We start from the raw sequence: 20,684 nt of genomic DNA, 5'->3' as shown, positions 1-20,684 counted from the left end.
TGTTGAACTATTTTATTGACATGATGAGAGAGAGGGTGCAACAACAACAACAAACATGTCTACATCCACTGCAGAATGCCAGCAGGAAATATCAACCTCTGCCCAAAGCCATTTCATTAATGACATTACCAATGTAGTCCACAGACTGCTTGGAGAAGCAAGGTGAAATACTGTCATGGGAATCTACACTTCAATAACGGAAGGTTATCCCATCCTTTGAATGACTGTCGTGCATAGGCATATTCAAGTAATAATTTACTTACATTTTCATAGATTGACGTAGATTATGTTAAAAATGTTGGTAAATTACCTGTCGTTTTGCAACCCTAGCTTTGGCCTACATAGCTTTTTTTCCCTCCCCTCTCACAGTTATTCAATGTTCTAGGGCAGAAGACCCTCTGATGCTGCTAGCACTATGCCGTAAAACCACGGAGCTATTAAAAGCACAACAGTAGATATACACCCAACGACTACTAGGGCCCTGTCATATTCCAATTGTCAGATGTCTAAGAGGCAGTCTCCAACATTCCTATATGTTCAAACTGCTCTCTCTCTCTCTCTCTCTCTCTCTCTCTCTCTCTCTCTCTCTCTCTCTCTCTCTCTCTCTCTCTCTCTCTCTCTCTCTCTCTCTCTCTCTCTCTCTCTCTCTCTCTCTCTCTCTCTCTCTCTCTCTCTCTCAGTCCTACTGCAATCTACTGTGTACTGGGTGTGGTTGTTATACTCTAAACATGTTCAATTCCTTAAAACGCTGATTAGATGAGAGAGCTAGGCCTTTTGGAGTTCATGGTGCAGATCATTGCAGGGTAGTGGGTTCGATTCCTGGGACCAACCATGCACGACCGCAAGTATCTTTGGATAAAAAAGATAAAAGTATCTGCTAAATTGCAAATATTATATTAGTGTGATGAGGAGACTAGGTTTGGTGCGCGCGCACACACACACACACTAGTTAGAGCCTATTGAAGTGGAGGAAAGCAGAGAGACAGATCCTCATCCGAGCCATGTAATCACCCAGCATCCTTCACTCCTCTCCATCTCTGCTCAGAGGAGAGGTGGAGAAGACCTGCTAACCCACATCTCTATCCTCACACGTACACAATTCCCTCCCGCCATCCCTGTCACACCAGAGTGTGTGTGTGTGTTCTCTCGAGCAAGCATGCCTTTAAGTGGATTGTTATTGTATCCATTCCCATAATACCATTCTCTCTGGGTTAGATAGTGGGTTTAGTCGAACCATGACATACATAGACAGCTTCCCTTTCATCCTATAGGCCAGTGAGTAGCCGAAAACGGCAACAGGTATATCCAGGCTGTATCACAACCCATAGGGTCGGCGCACCATTGGCCCAGCGTCGTCCAGGTTTGGCAGGTGTAGACCGTCATTGTAAATAAGAATTTGTTCTTAACTGACTTGCCTAATTTAATAAAGGTTAAATAAAAAAAATATATAATTCCACAACACAGAACAATAACTGTGTCAATAGACAGAGAGACACAGAGACCCTCCTCTGAGACACTATATGTGGCAGTGGGCCTAGTGTGGAACGGGATCCCTCCTCACTGTCCAGACATGGTAGAGTAGTTTAGTTACCTCCTCCTCATCTCATCGATATCTCTGCCATGTACACCCTCTAATTCTAAACCACTGGCCTAAACTACCCAATGACGTGAATATTATGATCAATCAATTAACATAACTTTGTAAATATGTCACCTCAGAAAATAATATTTAACTTGTTATGTGGGTCTGTAAGTAGCCTAGTCTAACAGAAACAGTAGCCTAGGCTAACAGAAACTGTAGCCTAGGCTAACAGAAACAGTAGCCTAGGCTAACAGAAACAGTAGCCTAGTCTAACAGAAACAGTAGCCTAGTCTAACAGAAACAGTAGCCTAGTCTAACAGAAACAGTAGCCTAGGCTAACAGAAACAGTAGCCTAGGCTAACAGAAACAGTAGCCATGTACACCCTCTAATTCTAAACCACTGGCCTAAACTACCCAATGACGTGAATATTATGATCAATCAATTAACATAACTTTGTAAATATGTCACCTCAGAAAATAATATTTAACTTGTTATGTGGGTCTGTAAGTAGCCTAGTCTAACAGAAACAGTAGCCTAGGCTAACAGAAACTGTAGCCTAGGCTAACAGAAACAGTAGCCTAGTCTAACAGAAACAGTAGCCTAGTCTAACAGAAACAGTAGCCTAGGCTAACAGAAACAGTAGCCTAGGCTAACAGAAACAGTAGCCATGTACACCCTCTAATTCTAAACCACTGGCCTAAACTACCCAATGACGTGAATATTATGATCAATCAATTAACATAACTTTGTAAATATGTCACCTCAGAAAATAATAGGGTCCTTCTGTAGCTCAGTTGGTAGAGCATGGCGCCTGTAACGCCAGGGTAGTGGGTTCGATCCCCAGGACCACCCATACGTAGAATGTATGCACACATGACTGTAAGTCGCTTTGGATAAAAGCGTCTGCTAAATGGCATATATTATTATTATATTATATATTAACAGAAACAGTAGCCTAGGCTAACAGAAACAGTAGCCTAGGCTAACAGAAACAGTAGCGTAGGCTAACAGAAACAGCAGCCTAGGCTAACAGAAACAGTAGCGTAGGCTAACAGAAAACTGGATCCTGTATTTCTTAAAGATGTATAATCTTTGTTTGTAATGTATATTTATTTGGTTCAGAACTATGTGTGTGTTTAGTTTTCATTGCAGACTTTTTTTATGCAGTGGCAGCAGGGTAGCCTAGTGGTTAGATCGTTGGACTAGTAACCAGAAGGTTGCAAGTTCAAACCCCCGAGCTGACAAGGTTGTTCTGTTGTTCTGCCCCTGAACAGGCAGTTAACCCACCGTTCCTAGGCTGTTATTGAAAATAAGAATTTGTTCTAAACTGACTTGCCAAGTTAAGTAAAATCAAATGCACTTTCTAAAACATATGTAGTGGATTCGGAAAGTATTCAGACCCCTTGACTTTTCCCACATTATTACGTTACAGCCTTATTCTAAAATGGATTAAAAAATATATCCTCATCAATCTTGACACAATGACAATTTTTGCTAATTTATTGAAAATATAAACAGAAATACCTTATTAACTTTAGTATTCAGACCCTTTGCTATGAGACTCGAAATTGAGCTCAGGTGCACCCTGTTTCCATTGATCATCCTTGAGATGTTTCTACAACTTGATTGGAGTCCACCTGTGCCATGAGGTTGAAGGGAGGTTGAAGGGATTGTTCCGTAGAGTTCCAAGACAGGATTGTGTCGGGGCACAGATCTGTGGAAGGGTACCAACACATTACTGCAGCATTGAAGATCCCCAAAAACACAGTGGCCTCCATCATTCTTAAATGGAAAAAGTTTGGAACCACCATGACTCTTTCAAGAGCTGGCCGCCCGGACAAACTGAGGATTCAGGGGAGAAGGGCCTTGGTAAGGGAGGTGAGCTCCAGAGTTCATCTGTGGAGATTGGAGAACCTTTCAGAAGGACAACCATCTCTGCAGCACTTCACCAATTGGGCCTTTATGGTAGAGTGGCTAGACGGAAGCCACTCCTCAGTAAAAGGCACATGACAGCCCGCTTGGAGTTTGTCAAAAGGAACCTAAAGGATTCTCTGTTCTGATGAAACCAAGATTGAACTCTTTGGCCTGAATGCCAAGCGCCACGTCTGGAGGAAACCTGGCACCATCCCTAAGGTGAAGAAATGGTTGTGGCAGCATCATCCTTGAGATCCTTGATGAAAACCTGCTCCAGAGCACCCAGAACCTCAGACTGGGGTGGAGGTTCACCTTCCAACAGGACAACGATCCTAAGCACACAGGCAAGAACAACGCAGGAGTGGCTTCGGGACATGTCTCTGAATGTCCTTCAGTGACCCAGCCAGTACCCGGACTTGAACCTGATCAAACATCTCTGGAGAGACCTGAAAATAGCTGTGCAGCGTAGATTGAGGAGGTGGGGAAAAAAAACAATTTAATCCATTTTAGAATAAGGCTGTAACGTACCAAAATGTGGAAAAAGTCAAGGGGTCTGAATACTTTCTGAATGCACCGTATGAGTCTGGAATGTCAACATTTTAATGTTTTTGAATGTATGTCAATTGTATTTTTGTCGGTAATGTCTTTGTCATTATGTGTCGGTCCCCAGTAAAACTAGCTGTCACCATTAGTGTCGACTAACTGGGATCCTAAATAAAATCCAAGGGGTCAACTGTTGTTTTGTTATTCATTGTACAAATACAGTACAATGAACATAAGTAACCTACTAAAGTAACCATATGTAGCCTATTCCCCCTCAGGAGACTGAAAATATTTGGCATGGGTCCTCAGATCCTCAAAACGTTCTACAGCTGCACCATCGAGAGCATCCTGACTAGTTACATCACCATTTGGTATGGCAACTGTTCGGCATCCGATCGCAATGTGCTACAGAGAGTAGTGCGTACGGCCCAGTACACCACTGGGGCCAGGCTTCCTGCCATCCATAACCTCTATACCAGGCGGTGTCAGAGGAAGGCCCTAAAAATTGTCAAAGACTCCAGACACCCGAGTCATAGACTGTTCTCTCTGCTACCGCACGGCAAGCGTTACCAGAGCACCAAGTCTAGGTCCTAGAGGTTCCTAACAGCTTCTACCTCCAAGCCATAAGACTACTGAACAGCTAATCAAATGACTTCCTAGACTATTTGCATTGACCCCTTTTTTAAAACACTGCTGCTACTCACTGTTTAAAAAAAATCTATGCATTACGTTACCCTTACCTACATGTAAGTATGACCTCAATTACCTGGACTAACCTGTAGCCCCGTACATTGACTGGTACCCCCTGTATATAGCCTTGTTAAAAAAAAATATTTTTAGCAAACATTTTCTTTAAAAAAAACTGCATTGTTGGTTAAGGGCTTGTAAGCAAGCATTTCACGGTAAGGTCTACTACACCTGTTATATTCAGCGCATGTGACAAATACAATTTGATATGATATATTGTAGCCTAATGTGATGTCAATGGCTGCTTTTAGACAGGCAGCCCAATTATTCTTTCCACTAATTGGTCTTGACCAATCACATCAGATCTTTTCCAGATCATCAGAGCTTTTTTTCCAGAGCTGATCTCATTGGTCAAAAGACCAATTAGAGATAGAAAAAAATCTGAACGCAGCCAATAAGAGTCATGCCAAGTCACTTCCTCAAAACAAGGACTACCCCCTATTCTCATGTGATTTGGACTGGCATGAGGAAACCACTTTGGTATCTGTCCAGTTGATATAATCAAACTCTGACATCGTGTTGAAAGAATCATAAACACATTTGTCAAATAAGATGAGAAAGGAATGTTTCAAATGCGTAACCTACACGCTGAACATGTAGACGTTTTCCCAACGAGGATCACTAATCGACTCGATAAGAAATATTATCAGTCACAAATCATCCGTTCTCACTCGTTTTTTGAAGCTGTTTTGTGTGTTTCTCCCTCAACCTAACAGAGGAAAGGTGAGACGGTGCAGACTGTCATTCACGCCGCCCCATCACAGAGGCGCGCTGTACGTCTCTGCGCTCCGTACACCACCAATCATAACAATAGGAGGGTGACGGACAACGCTGGGTTAGGTTGTCTACTGTCTGATTGGGAAATAACAAAAACCAAAAACCGCACATCAGTGCTGCTGAGAGTCGGAAGTTGTACCGAGGGACTGGAGACACAAAACACAACTGAATCGGACGCGACATTTATTTGCACTGTGGTTATTATTCCCCTGTCGAGGTGGTGGCTTACAAGCTAACGTTATAGTGAAGACAAACCACCGACCAAAGTGCCGTGGAGAAGTCGGGGGGGGCTGAGATAGTGGAAATAAAGTGTTGGTGGTGTTTCTTCGACAATAGTCTGACAAAAGGGGCAGTCAAGACAAATCGTGGCTACTGTTAGCGAGACGAAGCCACAGACCGTGTTCAGCACCGGGTAGCGTCCCATATGCATGGTGGTGTGTATCATACCTTGTTGGGACTCGGTTTCTTTTGAAGCGTCTGCTAAATGTCTGTCGACTGTCGGGTGCAGCAACGCCTGCATGCATGCATGTATGCTAGTTAGTTAGCCACAGTAGCTAGCCCTTTGATAATCATTACATTTGACTCTGTTAAGACAGCAGCGCTGAGCTCGTTTCAACGTCGAAACTAAAACAAACAAACAAAAAAAAATAACATTTTGTCTTATTCTTGAGACACCGCTGTTAACTAACCGTGCGAACTAGTGGGGGAAAAAAAGAGCAACATTTCATCTGATAGCTACGCCTTGCTGTGTCATGTCATTCAAGTTGTAAGCGAAGTCCTTTTCGGAAGAGTATGCAGGACAAGAAACGATTTGGGATAAGTATATAGCAAAACAGGGGACAGTGAAATCGTACATTGATTTGATTGAAGTTCATATCGGCTGCCCCTCAAAAAAAAAAGAAAAGAAAAGAAGACTGCATTTGGAGGTCAAAAGGAAGCCAGAATGAAGAAGTTCTCCCGAATGCCGAAGTCTGAGAGTGGCGGGCTGGGAGGGGGGTCCGGCTCCGGACTCAGCAACTACTTCGGGAAAGTGTTCGGCGTGGGCCGGTTTCAAGTCACCGTGGAAGAACTCATAGCTGAAGGTATGTCTCTATGGGCTTAATGTATGCTTCGTAAGGCTATTGCACATGCATTGCATAACAAACGAGTAAATACACAGCACCTTCCACTGGCTGTTTATTTTTTTTTTTTAAAATGTGTTATTTATTTAACCTGAACTATGCTAGTCTTATTTACAATGAAGGTCAAACCCTAACCTGGATGACGCTGGGCCAATTGTGTGTGCCACCCTATGGGACTCCCAATCACGGCCGGTTGTGATACAGCCTGGAATCGAACCAGAGTCTGTAGTGACTCCTGTAGCACTGAAATGCAGTGCCTTAGACTGCTGCTCCACTCTGGGGCCAAGTAAGGGGTGGCAGTAATTATTACTTTGACAATTACAGTACAGTATGTCAGAATTATAAGCCTAAACAGTGCAAAATGTCCGTGGCATTGTTCTATATTGTATATTTGCATCTGCAAACTTTCCACACTGTTTGCATACTGGACACGCCCCTGTACTGTCTCACTCATTTCCCTGTCCCTCTCTGCATTTCGGTAGTCCTCACTTGACTTTAACAGGGAAAAGGCTCATGGCCTGCTGAATGACCTATCACCAGCTCACAAACTCTGACGTAGCATCTAGCCCACGTGTCAAACTCGTTCCACGGAGTGACAGTGGGGTTCCACGGAGTGACAGTGGGGTTCCACGGGTGACAGTGGGGTTCCACGGGGTGACAGTGGGGTTCCACGGGGTGACAGTGGGGTTCCACGGGGTGACAGTGGGTTCCACGGGGTGACAGTGGGGTTCCACGGGGTGACAGTGGGGTTCCACGGGGTGACAGTGGGGTTCCACGGGGTGACAGTGGGGTTCCACGGAGTGACAGTGGGGTTCCCACGGAGGGACAGTGGGGTTCCACGGGGTGACAGTGGGGTTCCACGGGGTGACAGTGGGGTTCCACGGGGCGACAGTGGGTTCCCACGGGGCGACAGTGGGTTCCCACGGGGCGACAGTGGGTTCCCACGGGGCGACAGTGGGGTTCCACGGGGCGACTGGGGTTCCCACGGGGCGACAGTGGGGTTCCCACGGGGCGACAGTGGGGTTCCACGGGGCGACAGTGGGTTCCCACGGGGCGACAGTGGGGTTCCCACGGGGCGACAGTGGGGTTCCCACGGGGCGACAGTGGGGTTCCACGGGGACAGTGGGGTGACAGTGGGGACAGTGGGGTTCCACGGGGCGACAGTGGGGTTCCACGGAGTGACAGTGGGGTTCCACGGAGTGACAGTGGGGTTCCACGGGTGACAGTGGGGACAGTGGGGTTCCACGGGGCGACAGTGGGGACAGTGGGGTGACAGTGGGGACAGTGGGGTTCCACGGGGCGACAGTGGGGTTCCACGGAGTGACAGTGGGGTTCCACGGAGTGACAGTGGGGTTCCACGGGTGACAGTGGGGTTCCACGGAGTGACAGTGGGGTTTCACTCCTCCCGTGTACTTGATTGATGAATTGATGAATTAAGGTAACTAATTACTAAAGAACTCCCCTCACCTGGTTGTCTCGGGATTCATTGAAAGGAGAAACTAAAAACCCACTGACGCTATGCCCTCCAGCCCTGATATTGCCTATAACCTGCTCCCTAATTATACAGGTGTCCTGATCTCGTATGTCAACAAGTCACCGACTAACTTAACCTGTTCTCCCACTCCTTATTTTAAAACGGAGGCTGTCTGGGCACAGGGAAGTATCCCTGTGTGTGTCAGTCTCCCTCTCAAACGGATACAAGGCCCCTCTCCCCCCTTTACTGACCTTATCCAATGCGTTTTGAGAGGGAGGTGAGGAATTTTAGGCCAGAACTAGGACGTAGGAAGTAAGGATGACTGCTAGGAACATGTCCAGACGTAGTCTGGAAAGGACCCCACCATTTAGAATTAGGGAAGTGAGGAGCAAATGAGGAAGCTCTTCTTTTTTGGGTTTGTTTTTTTTTCCTCTGAGGGACTGCTTTCCCTTCCCCAGGTCTGACATCCACCTCCGCCATTATCACACAGACGCTGACTGCAGTACGCTGTCATGATGCCTGATTCTGTTCAGTTTTGTTCTCCCATATTCCATTTTGTTTCCCCCCCCCCCAGGTTTCTGTTTTTTCCCCCAATTTTTCACACTTTAATTTTTCAGCATTGTTGAATTCGGTTTTAATGTCTGTATTCCGTGATTTATAGGGCCCTACATTCCCCGTAAAAGCTCTGTAGCCTAATGATCCTTCTAGAATAGCGCTTAATAGACTACATTGGATTTGCAGTATGGCATAACGAAGATGCTTTACACTGACACCCGTAGACAGTGCAGCAGGATATATCCAATGTTATGCAACTTCCTTTGTCTTTGTCTCAGAAACACTTTTTTGCATCCCAAATGGCATCCTCTTCCCTACATAGTGCACTACTTTTGACCAGAGCCCTATGGACCACGATCAAAAGTAGTGCACTACATGGGTAATAGGGTGTATTACAGACTTAAGGACGATCACGATGGCACCCAGCCTCAACCCATTGGACACAAACTACACTATGGAAAAAATATCAACTCGTATGAATCACCACGGCGATGGAGTTCTGAATCACCACGGCGATGGAGTTCTGAATCACCACGGCGATGGAGTTCTGAATCACCACGGCGATGGAGTTCTGAATCACCACGGCGATGGAGTTCTGAATCACCACGGCGATGGAGTTCTGAATCACCACGGCGATGGAGTTCTGAATCACCACGGCGATGGAGTTCTGAATCACCACGGCGATGGAGTTCTGAATCACCACGGCGATGGAGTTCTGAATCACCGTGATCCTACTGGAATAAAACACCACTCTTTTACAGAAGAGGCTGTACGCCCAGTGTCACAATGTAATCACACGAAGTGACTGAAATCTTCATTTAAGAAGCAGAGTGTGAAGTTCGGTGGTTCCAACTGCGTCCGTCCCGTAGGATTGGTGGTTTAAACAAGCACCATTCATTCATTCTTTCCTTCAGGAAACCATCAAGGAAATCCTCATTCTTCTCTAGAGGAAACCACGGATCCAACACGGCAAAAACAAGGATGTGGAAACCATGGGTGAATCTCAACTGTATTTCCTTGATTCCTAGTGTCATCCTCCTCAAAAAGGCATTGTCGGGGGAAAATCCAAGGGAAGGAACCCCCAGTCTTCTGCTCTAATGTTCTGTGAGAAGGGAGACAAAAAGGGAAATGTGAGGAATCAAGTAAATATTACTGAGGTTCACCCTGGGACTTAGAATGGGGCCTCAGGCTAGTCGCCCTGTTACTTCAGTATTGGAATGGGGCCTCAGGCTAGTCACCCTGTGACTTCAGTATTGGAATGTGGCCTCAGGCTAGTCGCCCTGTGACTTCAGCATTGTAAAGGTATTGGAATGGGGACTCGCGCTAGTCGCCCTGTGACTTCAGCATTGTAAAGGTTTTGGAATGGGGCCTCGGGCTAGTCGCCCTGTGACTTCAGCATTGTAAAGGTTTTGGAATGGGGCCTCGGGCTAGTCGCCCTGTGACTTCAGCATTGTAAAGGTTTTGGAATGGGGCCTCGGGCTAGTCGCCCTGTGACTTCAGCATTGTAAAGGTATTGGAATGGGGCCTCAGGCTAGTCGTCCTGTGACTTCAGCATTGTAAAGGTTTTGGAATGGGGCCTCGGGCTAGTCGCCCTGTGACTTCAGCATTGTAAAGGTTTTGGAATGGGGCCTCGGGCTAGTCGCCCTGTGACTTCAGCATTGTAAAGGTTTTGGAATGGGGCCTCGGGCTAGTCGCCCTGTGACTTCAGCATTGTAAAGGTATTGGAATGGGGCCTCAGGCTAGTCGTCCTGTGACTTCAGCATTGTAAAGGTTTTGGAATGGGGCCTCTGGCTAGTCGTCCTGTGACTTCAGCATTGTAAAGGTATTGGAATGGGGCCTCGGGCTAGTCGCCCTGTGACTTCAGCATTGTAAAGTTTTTGGAATGGGGCCTCGGGCTAGTCGCCCTGTGACTTCAGCATTGTAAAGGTATTGGAATGGAGCCTCAGGCTAGTCGTCCTGTGACTTCAGCATTGTAAAGGTTTTGGAATGGGGCCTCGGGCTAGTCGCCCTGTGACTTCAGCATTGTAAAGGTTTTGGAATGGGGCCTCGGGCTAGTCACCCTGTGACTTCAGTATTGGAATGGGGCCTCGGGCTAGTTGCCCTGTGACTTCAGCATTGTAAAGGTATTGGAATGGGGCCTCAGGCTAGTCGTCCTGTGACTTCAGCATTGTAAAGGTATTGGAATGGGGCCTCAGGCTAGTCGTCCTGTGACTTCAGCATTGCAAAGGTATTGGAATGGGGCCTCAGGCTAGTTGGCCTTCCACCGAGGAGTTGAGGACACAAAGCAAGGGCAGAGACGCTTCGGCTAATCTGAATGCTCGCCTCTCTCTGGCCCCCTCTTAAGACCGGCTGCCCTGCTTGCAGCCGGGTGCTGTCTGTCAAAGGGCCGTTGCTGGTGTGACTTTGCTCTCTTTCTGTCTCAGGAAACAACTCAATGAATCATGGAATGTACCTCAGAGGGAGGCTCATCTCGCCACCCCCTCTCTCCTTTTCTCCTATCTTTATCTCTACCCCATCTCTCTCTTTTCTCTCTCTCCTCTCTCTCTTCTCTCTCTCTCTCTTCTCACCCCCTCTCTCCTTTTCTCCTATCTTTATCTCTATCCCATCTCTCTCTCTTCTCGCTCTTCTCTCTCTCTTCTCTCTCTTCTCTCTCTCTTCTCTCTCTCTCTCTTCTCTCTCTCTCTTCTCTCTCTCTTCTCTCTCTTCTCTCTCTCTCTCTTCTCTCTCTCTCTTCTCTCTCTCTCTCTCTCTCTCTCTCTCTCTCTCTCTCTCTCTCTCTCTCTCTCTCTCTCTCTCTCTCTCTCTCTCTTCTCTCACCCCCCCCTCCCCCATACTCCAGCTGTGCCAGTTTAATGAAAAGCATGAGATTCCCTCAAAGCCCAACTTAACAGAGAATGTGGTCTGCTCTGCACAAAATGTTATAGGAGGAAGTAATGTGAATTATGTGAGTAACCCGGGAGGTATCCTAGCTTTTTGACCATCCTTTTCAGTGCACTAAAGCTCCCAACTTATTTCGAAGAGCAAACTTTTCTATTATTTTTCAGTGCAATTGATTGGCTTTTCTTTTGACATTTGGAAAAATACTCACATTTGTCTGAGTGGTCAAGTCAATATCTTTTTATTGTACAAATTAGGATGTTTGTGTGAAGGTTCAGAAAAAAAAAACATGCCGTTTCAACGCTGCTCATCATTGGCCAGTGCCTAGGATTGTCATCAACTAGCGTGGGTTGCTAATATGACTAGGATTGTCATCCACTAGCGTGGGTTGCTAATATGACTAGGATTGTCATCCACTAGCGTGGGTTGCTAATATGACTAGGATTGTCATCCACTAGCGTGGGTTGCTAATATGACTAGGATTGTCATCAACTAGCGTGGGTTGCTAATATGACTAGGATTGTCATCCACTAGCGTGGGTTGCTAATATGACTAGGATTGTCATCCACTAGCGTGGGTTGCTAATATGACTAGGATTGTCATCCACTAGCGTGGGTTGCTAATATGACTAGGATTGTCATCCACTAGCATGGGTTGCTAATATGACTAGGATTGTCATCAACTAGCGTGGGTTGCTAATATGACTAGGATTGTCATCAACTAGCGTGGGTTGCTAATATGACTAGGATTGTCATCCACTAGCATGGGTTGCTAATATGACTAGGATTGTCATCCACTAGCATGGGTTGCTAATATGACTAGGATTGTCATCCACTAGCGTGGGTTGCTAATATGACTAGGATTGTCATCCACTAGCATGGGTTGCTAATATGACTAGGATTGTCATCCACTAGCGTGGGTTGCTAATATGACTAGGATTGTCATCAACTAGCGTGGGTTGCTAATATGACTAGGATTGTCATCCACTAGCGTGGGTTGCTAATATGACTAGGATTGTCATCAACTAGCGTGGGTTGCTAATATGACTAGGATTGTCATCCACTAGCGTGGGTTGCTAATATGACTAGGATTGTCATCCACTAGCGTGGGTTGCTAATATGACTAGGATTGTCATCAACTAGCGTGGGTTGCTAATATGACTAGGATTGTCATCCACTAGCGTGGGTTGCTAATATGACTAGGATTGTCATCCACTAACGTGGGTTGCTAATATGACTAGGATTGTCATCCACTAGCGTGGGTTGCTAATATGACTAGGATTGTCATCCACTAGCGTGGGTTGCTAATATGACTAGGATTGTCATCAACTAGCGTGGGTTGCTAATATGACTAGGATTGTCATCCACTAGCGTGGGTTGCTAATATGACTAGGATTGTCATCAACTAGCGTGGGTTGCTAATATGACTAGGATTGTCATCCACTAGCGTGGGTTGCTAATATGACTAGGATTGTCATCCACTAGCGTGGGTTTCTAATATGACTAGGATTGTCATCCACTAGCGTGGGTTGCTAATATGACTAGGATTGTCATCCACTAACGTGGGTTGCTAATATGACTAGGATTGTCATCCACTAGCGTGGGTTGCTAATATGACTAGGGTTGTCATCCACTAGCGTGGGTTGCTAATATGACTAGGATTGTCATCCACTAGCGTGGGTTGCTAATATGACTAGGATTGTCATCCACTAGCGTGGGTTGCTAATATGACTAGGATTGTCATCCACTAGCGTGGGTTGCTAATATGACTAGGATTGTCATCCACTAGCGTGGGTTGCTAATATGACTAGGATTGTCATCCACTAGCGTGGGTTGCTAATATGACTAGGATTGTCATCCACTAGCGTGGGTTGCTAATATGACTAGGATTGTCATCAACTAGCGTGGGTTGCTAATATGACTAGGATTGTCATCAACTAGCGTGGGTTGCTAATATGACTAGGATTGTCATCAACTAGCGTGGGTTGCTAATATGACTAGGATTGTCATCCACTAGCGTGGGTTGCTAATATGACTAGGATTGTCATCCACTAGCGTGGGTTGCTAATATGACTAGGATTGTCATCCACTAGCGTGGGTTGCTAATATGACTAGGATTGTCATCAACTAGCGTGGGTTTCTAATATGACTAGGATTGTCATCCACTAGCGTGGGTTGCTAATATGACTAGGATTGTCATCAACTAGCGTGGGTTGCTAATATGACTAGGATTGTCATCAACTAGCGTGGGTTGCTAATATGACTAGGATTGTCATCAACTAGCGTGGGTTGCTAATATGACTAGGATTGTCATCAACTAGCGTGGGTTGCTAATATGACTAGGATTGTCATCAACTAGCGTGGGTTGCTAATATGACTAGGATTGTCATCCACTAGCGTGGGTTGCTAATATGACTAGGATTGTCATCTACTAGCGTGGGTTTCTAATATGACTAGGATTGTCATCCACTAGCGTGGGTTGCTAATATGACTAGGATTGTCATCCACTAGCGTGGGTTGCTAATATGACTAGGATTGTCATCCACTAGCGTGGGTTGCTAATATGACTAGGATTGTCATCCACTAGCGTGGGTTGCTAATATGACTAGGATTGTCATCCACTAGCGTGGGTTGCTAATATGATGAGGATTGTCATCAACTAGCGTGGGTTGCTAATATGACTAGGATTGTCATCAACTAGCGTGGGTTGCTAATATGACTAGGATTGTCATCCACTAGCGTGGGTTGCTAATATGACTAGGATTGTCATCCACTAGCGTGGGTTGCTAATATGACTAGGATTGTCATCAACTAGCGTGGGTTTCTAATATGACTAGGATCGTCATCCACTAGCGTGGGTTGCTAATATGACTAGGATTGTCATCCACTAGCGTGGGTTGCTAATATGACTAGGATTGTCATCCACTAGCGTGGGTTGCTAATATGACTAGGATTGTCATCCACTAGCGTGGGTTGCTAATATGACTAGGATTGTCATCCACTAGCGTGGGTTGCTAATATGATGAGGATTGTCATCAACTAGCGTGAGTTGCTAATATGACTAGGATTGTCATCCACTAGCGTGGGTTGCTAATATGACTAGGATTGTCATCCACTAACGTGGGTTGCTAATATGACTAGGATTGTCATCCACTAGCGTGGGTTGCTAATATGACTAGGGTTGTCATCCACTAGCGTGGGTTGCTAATATGACTAGGGTTGTCATCCACTAGCGTGGGTTGCTAATATGACTAGGATTGTCATCAACTAGCGTGGGTTGCTAATATGACTAGGATTGTCATCCACTAGCGTGAGTTGCTAATATGACTAGGATTGTCATCCACTAGCGTGGGTTGCTAATATGACTAGGATTGTCATCCACTAGCGTGGGTTGCTAATATGACTAGGATTGTCATCCACTAGCGTGGGTTGCTAATATGACTAGGATTGTCATCCACTAGCGTGGGTTGCTAATATGACTAGGATTGTCATCCACTAGCGTGGGTTGCTAATATGACTAGGATTGTCATCCACTAGCGTGGGTTGCTAATATGACTAGGATTGTCATCCACTAGCGTGGGTTGCTAATATGACTAGGATTGTCATCAACTAGCGTGGGTTGCTAATATGACTAGGATTGTCATCAACTAGCGTGGGTTGCTAATATGACTAGGATTGTCATCCACTAGCGTGGGTTGCTAATATGACTAGGATTGTCATCAACTAGCGTGGGTTGCTAATATGACTAGGATTGTCATCCACTAGCGTGGGTTGCTAATATGACTAGGATTGTCATCCACTAGCGTGGGTTTCTAATATGACTAGGATTGTCATCCACTAGCGTGGGTTGCTAATATGACTAGGATTGTCATCCACTAGCGTGGGTTGCTAATATGACTAGGATTGTCATCAACTAGCGTGGGTTGCTAATATGACTAAAATTGTCATCAACTAGCGTGGGTTGCTAATATGACTAGGATTGTCATCAACTAGCGTGGGTTGCTAATATGACTAGGATTGTCATCCACTAGCGTGGGTTGCTAATATGACTAGGATTGTCATCCACTAGCGTGGGTTGCTAATATGACTAGGATTGTCATCCACTAACGTGGGTTGCTAATATGACTAGGATTGTCATCCACTAGCGTGGGTTGCTAATATGACTAGGGTTGTCATCCACTAGCGTGGGTTGCTAATATGACTAGGGTTGTCATCCACTAGCGTGGGTTGCTAATATGACTAGGGTTGTCATCCACTAGCGTGGGTTGCTAATATGACTAGGATTGTCATCAACTAGCGTGGGTTGCTAATATGACTAGGATTGTCATCAACTAGCGTGGGTTGCTAATATGACTAGGATTGTCATCCACTAGCGTGGGTTGCTAATATGACTAGGATTGTCATCAACTAGCGTGGGTTGCTAATATGACTAGGATTGTCATCCACTAGCGTGGGTTGCTAATATGACTAGGATTGTCATCCACTAGCGTGGGTTTCTAATATGACTAGGATTGTCATCCACTAGCGTGGGTTGCTAATATGACTAGGATTGTCATCCACTAACGTGGGTTGCTAATATGACTAGGATTGTCATCCACTAGCGTGGGTTGCTAATATGACTAGGGTTGTCATCCACTAGCGTGGGTTGCTAATATGACTAGGATTGTCATCCACTAGCGTGGGTTGCTAATATGACTAGGATTGTCATCCACTAGCGTGGGTTGCTAATATGACTAGGATTGTCATCCACTAGCGTGGGTTGCTAATATGACTAGGATTGTCATCCACTAGCGTGGGTTGCTAATATGACTAGGATTGTCATCCACTAGCGTGGGTTGCTAATATGACTAGGATTGTCATCCACTAGCGTGGGTTGCTAATATGACTAGGATTGTCATCAACTAGCGTGGGTTGCTAATATGACTAGGATTGTCATCAACTAGCGTGGGTTGCTAATATGACTAGGATTGTCATCAACTAGCGTGGGTTGCTAATATGACTAGGATTGTCATCCACTAGCGTGGGTTGCTAATATGACTAGGATTGTCATCCACTAGCGTGGGTTGCTAATATGACTAGGATTGTCATCCACTAGCGTGGGTTGCTAATATGACTAGGATTGTCATCCACTAGCGTGGGTTGCTAATATGACTAGGATTGTCATCCACTAGCGTGGGTTGCTAATATGACTAGGATTGTCATCCACTAGCGTGGGTTGCTAATATGATGAGGATTGTCATCAACTAGCGTGAGTTGCTAATCTGACTAGGATTGTCATCCACTAGCGTGGGTTGCTAATATGACTAGGATTGTCATCCACTAACGTGGGTTGCTAATATGACTAGGATTGTCATCCACTAGCGTGGGTTGCTAATATGACTAGGGTTGTCATCCACTAGCGTGGGTTGCTAATATGACTAGGGTTGTCATCCACTAGCGTGGGTTGCTAATATGACTAGGATTGTCATCAACTAGCGTGGGTTGCTAATATGACTAGGATTGTCATCCACTAGCGTGAGTTGCTAATATGACTAGGATTGTCATCCACTAGCGTGGGTTGCTAATATGACTAGGATTGTCATCCACTAGCGTGGGTTGCTAATATGACTAGGATTGTCATCCACTAGCGTGGGTTGCTAATATGACTAGGATTGTCATCCACTAGCGTGGGTTGCTAATATGACTAGGATTGTCATCCACTAGCGTGGGTTGCTAATATGACTAGGATTGTCATCCACTAGCGTGGGTTGCTAATATGACTAGGATTGTCATCCACTAGCGTGGGTTGCTAATATGACTAGGATTGTCATCCACTAGCGTGGGTTGCTAATATGACTAGGATTGTCATCCACTAGCATGGGTTGCTAATATGACTAGGATTGTCATCAACTAGCGTGGGTTGCTAATATGACTAGGATTGTCATCCACTAGCGTGGGTTGCTAATATGACTAGGATTGTCATCAACTAGCGTGGGTTGCTAATATGACTAGGATTGTCATCCACTAGCGTGGGTTGCTAATATGACTAGGATTGTCATCCACTAGCGTGGGTTTCTAATATGACTAGGATTGTCATCCACTAGCGTGGGTTGCTAATATGACTAGGATTGTCATCCACTAGCGTGGGTTGCTAATATGACTAGGATTGTCATCAACTAGCGTGGGTTGCTAATATGACTAAAATTGTCATCAACTAGCGTGGGTTGCTAATATGACTAGGATTGTCATCAACTAGCGTGGGTTGCTAATATGACTAGGATTGTCATCCACTAGCGTGGGTTGCTAATATGACTAGGATTGTCATCCACTAGCGTGGGTTGCTAATATGACTAGGATTGTCATCACTAACGTGGGTTGCTAATATGACGATTGGTCCACTAGCGTGGGCTAATATGACTAGGATTGTCATCCACTAGCGTGGGTTGCTAATATGACTAGGGTTGTCATCCACTAGCGTGGGTTGCTAATATGACTAGGGTTGTCATCCACTAGCGTGGGTTGCTAATATGACTAGGATTGTCATCAACTAGCGTGGGTTGCTAATATGACTAGGATTGTCATCAACTAGCGTGGGTTGCTAATATGACTAGGATTGTCATCACTAGCGTGGGTTGCTAATATGACTAGGATTGTCATCCACTAGCGTGGGTTGCTAATATGACTAGGATTGTCATCCACTAGCGTGGGTTGCTAATATGACTAGGATTGTCATCACACTAGCGTGGGTTGCTAATATGACTAGGATTGTCATCAACTAGCGTGGGTTGCTAATATGACTAGGATTGTCATCCACTAGCGTGGGTTGCTAATATGACTAGGATTGTCATCAACTAGCGTGGGTTGCTAATATGACTAGGATTGTCATCCACTAGCGTGGGTTGCTAATATGACTAGGATTGTCATCCACTAGCGTGGGTTGCTAATATGACTAGGATTGTCATCAACTAGCGTGGGTTGCTAATATGACTAGGATTGTCATCAACTAGCGTGGGTTGCTAATATGACTAGGATTGTCATCCACTAGCGTGGGTTGCTAATATGACTAGGATTGTGCTTTTGGCTACTGGTCAATGAAAGAAAGTTGAATTGAAAACCAATAGAATATTATTGAAATAGGCTACTGGTTTCAGTGGCATATGGAAGTCCTTTTTATTGTCTCTTCGTTTCTATGGTCTGATTTGGCTAGGCTACTTTGTAGCAAGGTAAGACTACGTGCCTCACAACATGAACCAAGACATTCAGGTTTCAAACAATTTTAAGTATATGTTTTCATGCTACTTACTGCCTCCTTCAGCTCAATGCAAAGTGGTGTGTGATGCACTGAAGCCTGTCTACCATTTGCCTATTTTATTTATTTACTTAAACTGACGTGCCTAGTTAAATAAAAGGTTAAGAACAAATTCTTATTTACGATGACGGCCTACCCCCGGCCAAACCTGGATTCGAACCAGGGACTGTAGTGACGGCTCTTACACTGAGATGCAGTGTCACTCAGGAGCTCGAGTCTATGCACTTGAATGGTGAATTGGAAGCGTGCTTCAATCACCAGTGGAGAAATAGAAACAGTTTTGACAGACAAAAAAAAACAAAAACAAAGCTATTTGTAACACGTGATTGAATTTTGAATTGTTGCGCAATTATTGGGCTTTTATAAAATGTTTTAAAAAAAAATCACGTTTCACTTTAAACGGCAAATTCTGAGCTGTTTTGACAATCTGTAGCAGCTGATTTTCCCGCTCAATCTCTGCTCTGTGTCCGTCTGTATGCTGTTGGCTCGGGATAAATAAAATGCATAACGACTAACGAAAATACACGCCGCCAGTTTAATTCCGCCAAGTTATGCAAATTGACCGGTAAACCGATAAGCATAACCATTCCAATGTCTTTACATCGACTGGTAGGCTAAAAGACATTATTTTGCAATGCACATTTTTTTTCCTTTCTTGTCCCAGACACTTTGCCAGCATAAAAAAAAAAAAAAAAAACAAACATTATCGACCAAAAGCCAGCTATTACCGGCTAACGGAAACCCTGACACGCACACGCACACACACACACACACACACACACGCTGCAGTGGTTTTATCTAGTGATAAGCAAGAACTTAGTTATTGTTGTTATTATTATTATTATTGTTATTATTATTATTGCCACTCTCCTCCCACCACATTGCTCTCAGTCTCTCTGATGAGGTCTGTCACTGTCTCAGAGATGGTTACAGAAATGACAAGATGCATCTAGTCACAGGAAGTCAGCCGTGGCCAACTATCTCTCTTCCTCGACCCTACAGGTTGACTGACTCACTGTCACCTATACAGGATAGCAGACTTGAGTAGGTCTCTAAACTCTTGTCCTCTCGCCACAGGCAATAGCCTAAAACTCCTCTGCGTCTTGACACTCACGTTATGTGATACGTAGTTGACAGTAAGTCCATAGTCAAATCAAAATTTGTCCCAATATATGAAAGTGAATTAAAATAGAGCTGATATAGAATGGTGGGGGAGGGGGAGCCAGCTAATCCCCCTCAGGCTGATTTGTGTTTTGGTAGCAGACTGAGTGAGTAAGCAGGTATGGCCTGTCTCAAATTTGCACAGGGCACATAGTGCTCTGGTCTAAAGTAGTGCACTATATAGGGAATAGAGCTCTGGTCTAAAGTAGTGCACTATATAGGGAATAGAGCTCTGGTCTAAAGTAGTGCACTATATAGGGAATAGAGCTCTGGTCTAAAGTAGTGCACTATATAGGGAATAGAGCTCTGGTCTAAAGTAGTGCACTACATAGGGAATAGGGCTCTGTTCTATAGTAGTGCACTATATAGGGCTCTGGTCTAAAGTAGTGTACTATATTGGGAATAGGGCTCTGGTCTAAAGTAGTGCACTATATAGGGAATAGGGCTCTGGTCTAAAGTAGTGCACTATATAGGGAATAGAGCTCTGGTCTAAAGTAGTGCACTATATAGGGAATAGAGCTCTGGTCTAAAGTAGTGCACTACATAGGGAATAGGGCTCTGTTCTATAGTAGTGCACTATATAGGGCTCTGGTCTAAAGTAGTGTACTATATTGGGAATAGGGCTCTGGTCTAAAGTAGTGCACT

At 45.0% G+C, this 20,684-nt stretch overlaps 1 protein-coding gene across 3 annotated transcripts in view; it reads left to right on the top strand.

Moving 5' to 3' along the window:
- Positions 1–5,268: 5,268 nt before the first annotated feature.
- LOC124036658 (BMP-2-inducible protein kinase-like) overlaps positions 5,269–20,684 on the top strand; it is a 97,717-nt gene continuing 82,301 nt past the window's right edge. Inside the window, exon 1 of one of the 3 annotated variants that reach the window (XM_046351479.1) lies at positions 5,269–6,646. In XM_046351479.1, the coding sequence (XP_046207435.1) occupies positions 6,508–6,646 (139 nt within the window). In that variant the 5' untranslated portion in view covers positions 5,269–6,507. The remainder of the gene's footprint in view (positions 6,647–20,684) is intronic. The other 2 variants (XM_046351480.1, XM_046351481.1) reach the window with 2 other exon arrangements.

Source organism: Oncorhynchus gorbuscha, linkage group LG05 (assembly GCF_021184085.1).
Source record: "Oncorhynchus gorbuscha isolate QuinsamMale2020 ecotype Even-year linkage group LG05, OgorEven_v1.0, whole genome shotgun sequence".
NCBI classification, from domain to species: Eukaryota; Metazoa; Chordata; class Actinopteri; order Salmoniformes; family Salmonidae; genus Oncorhynchus; species Oncorhynchus gorbuscha.
Note: the sequence above shows the minus strand (reverse complement) of the source record. Positions and strands in the feature narration are given on the sequence as shown.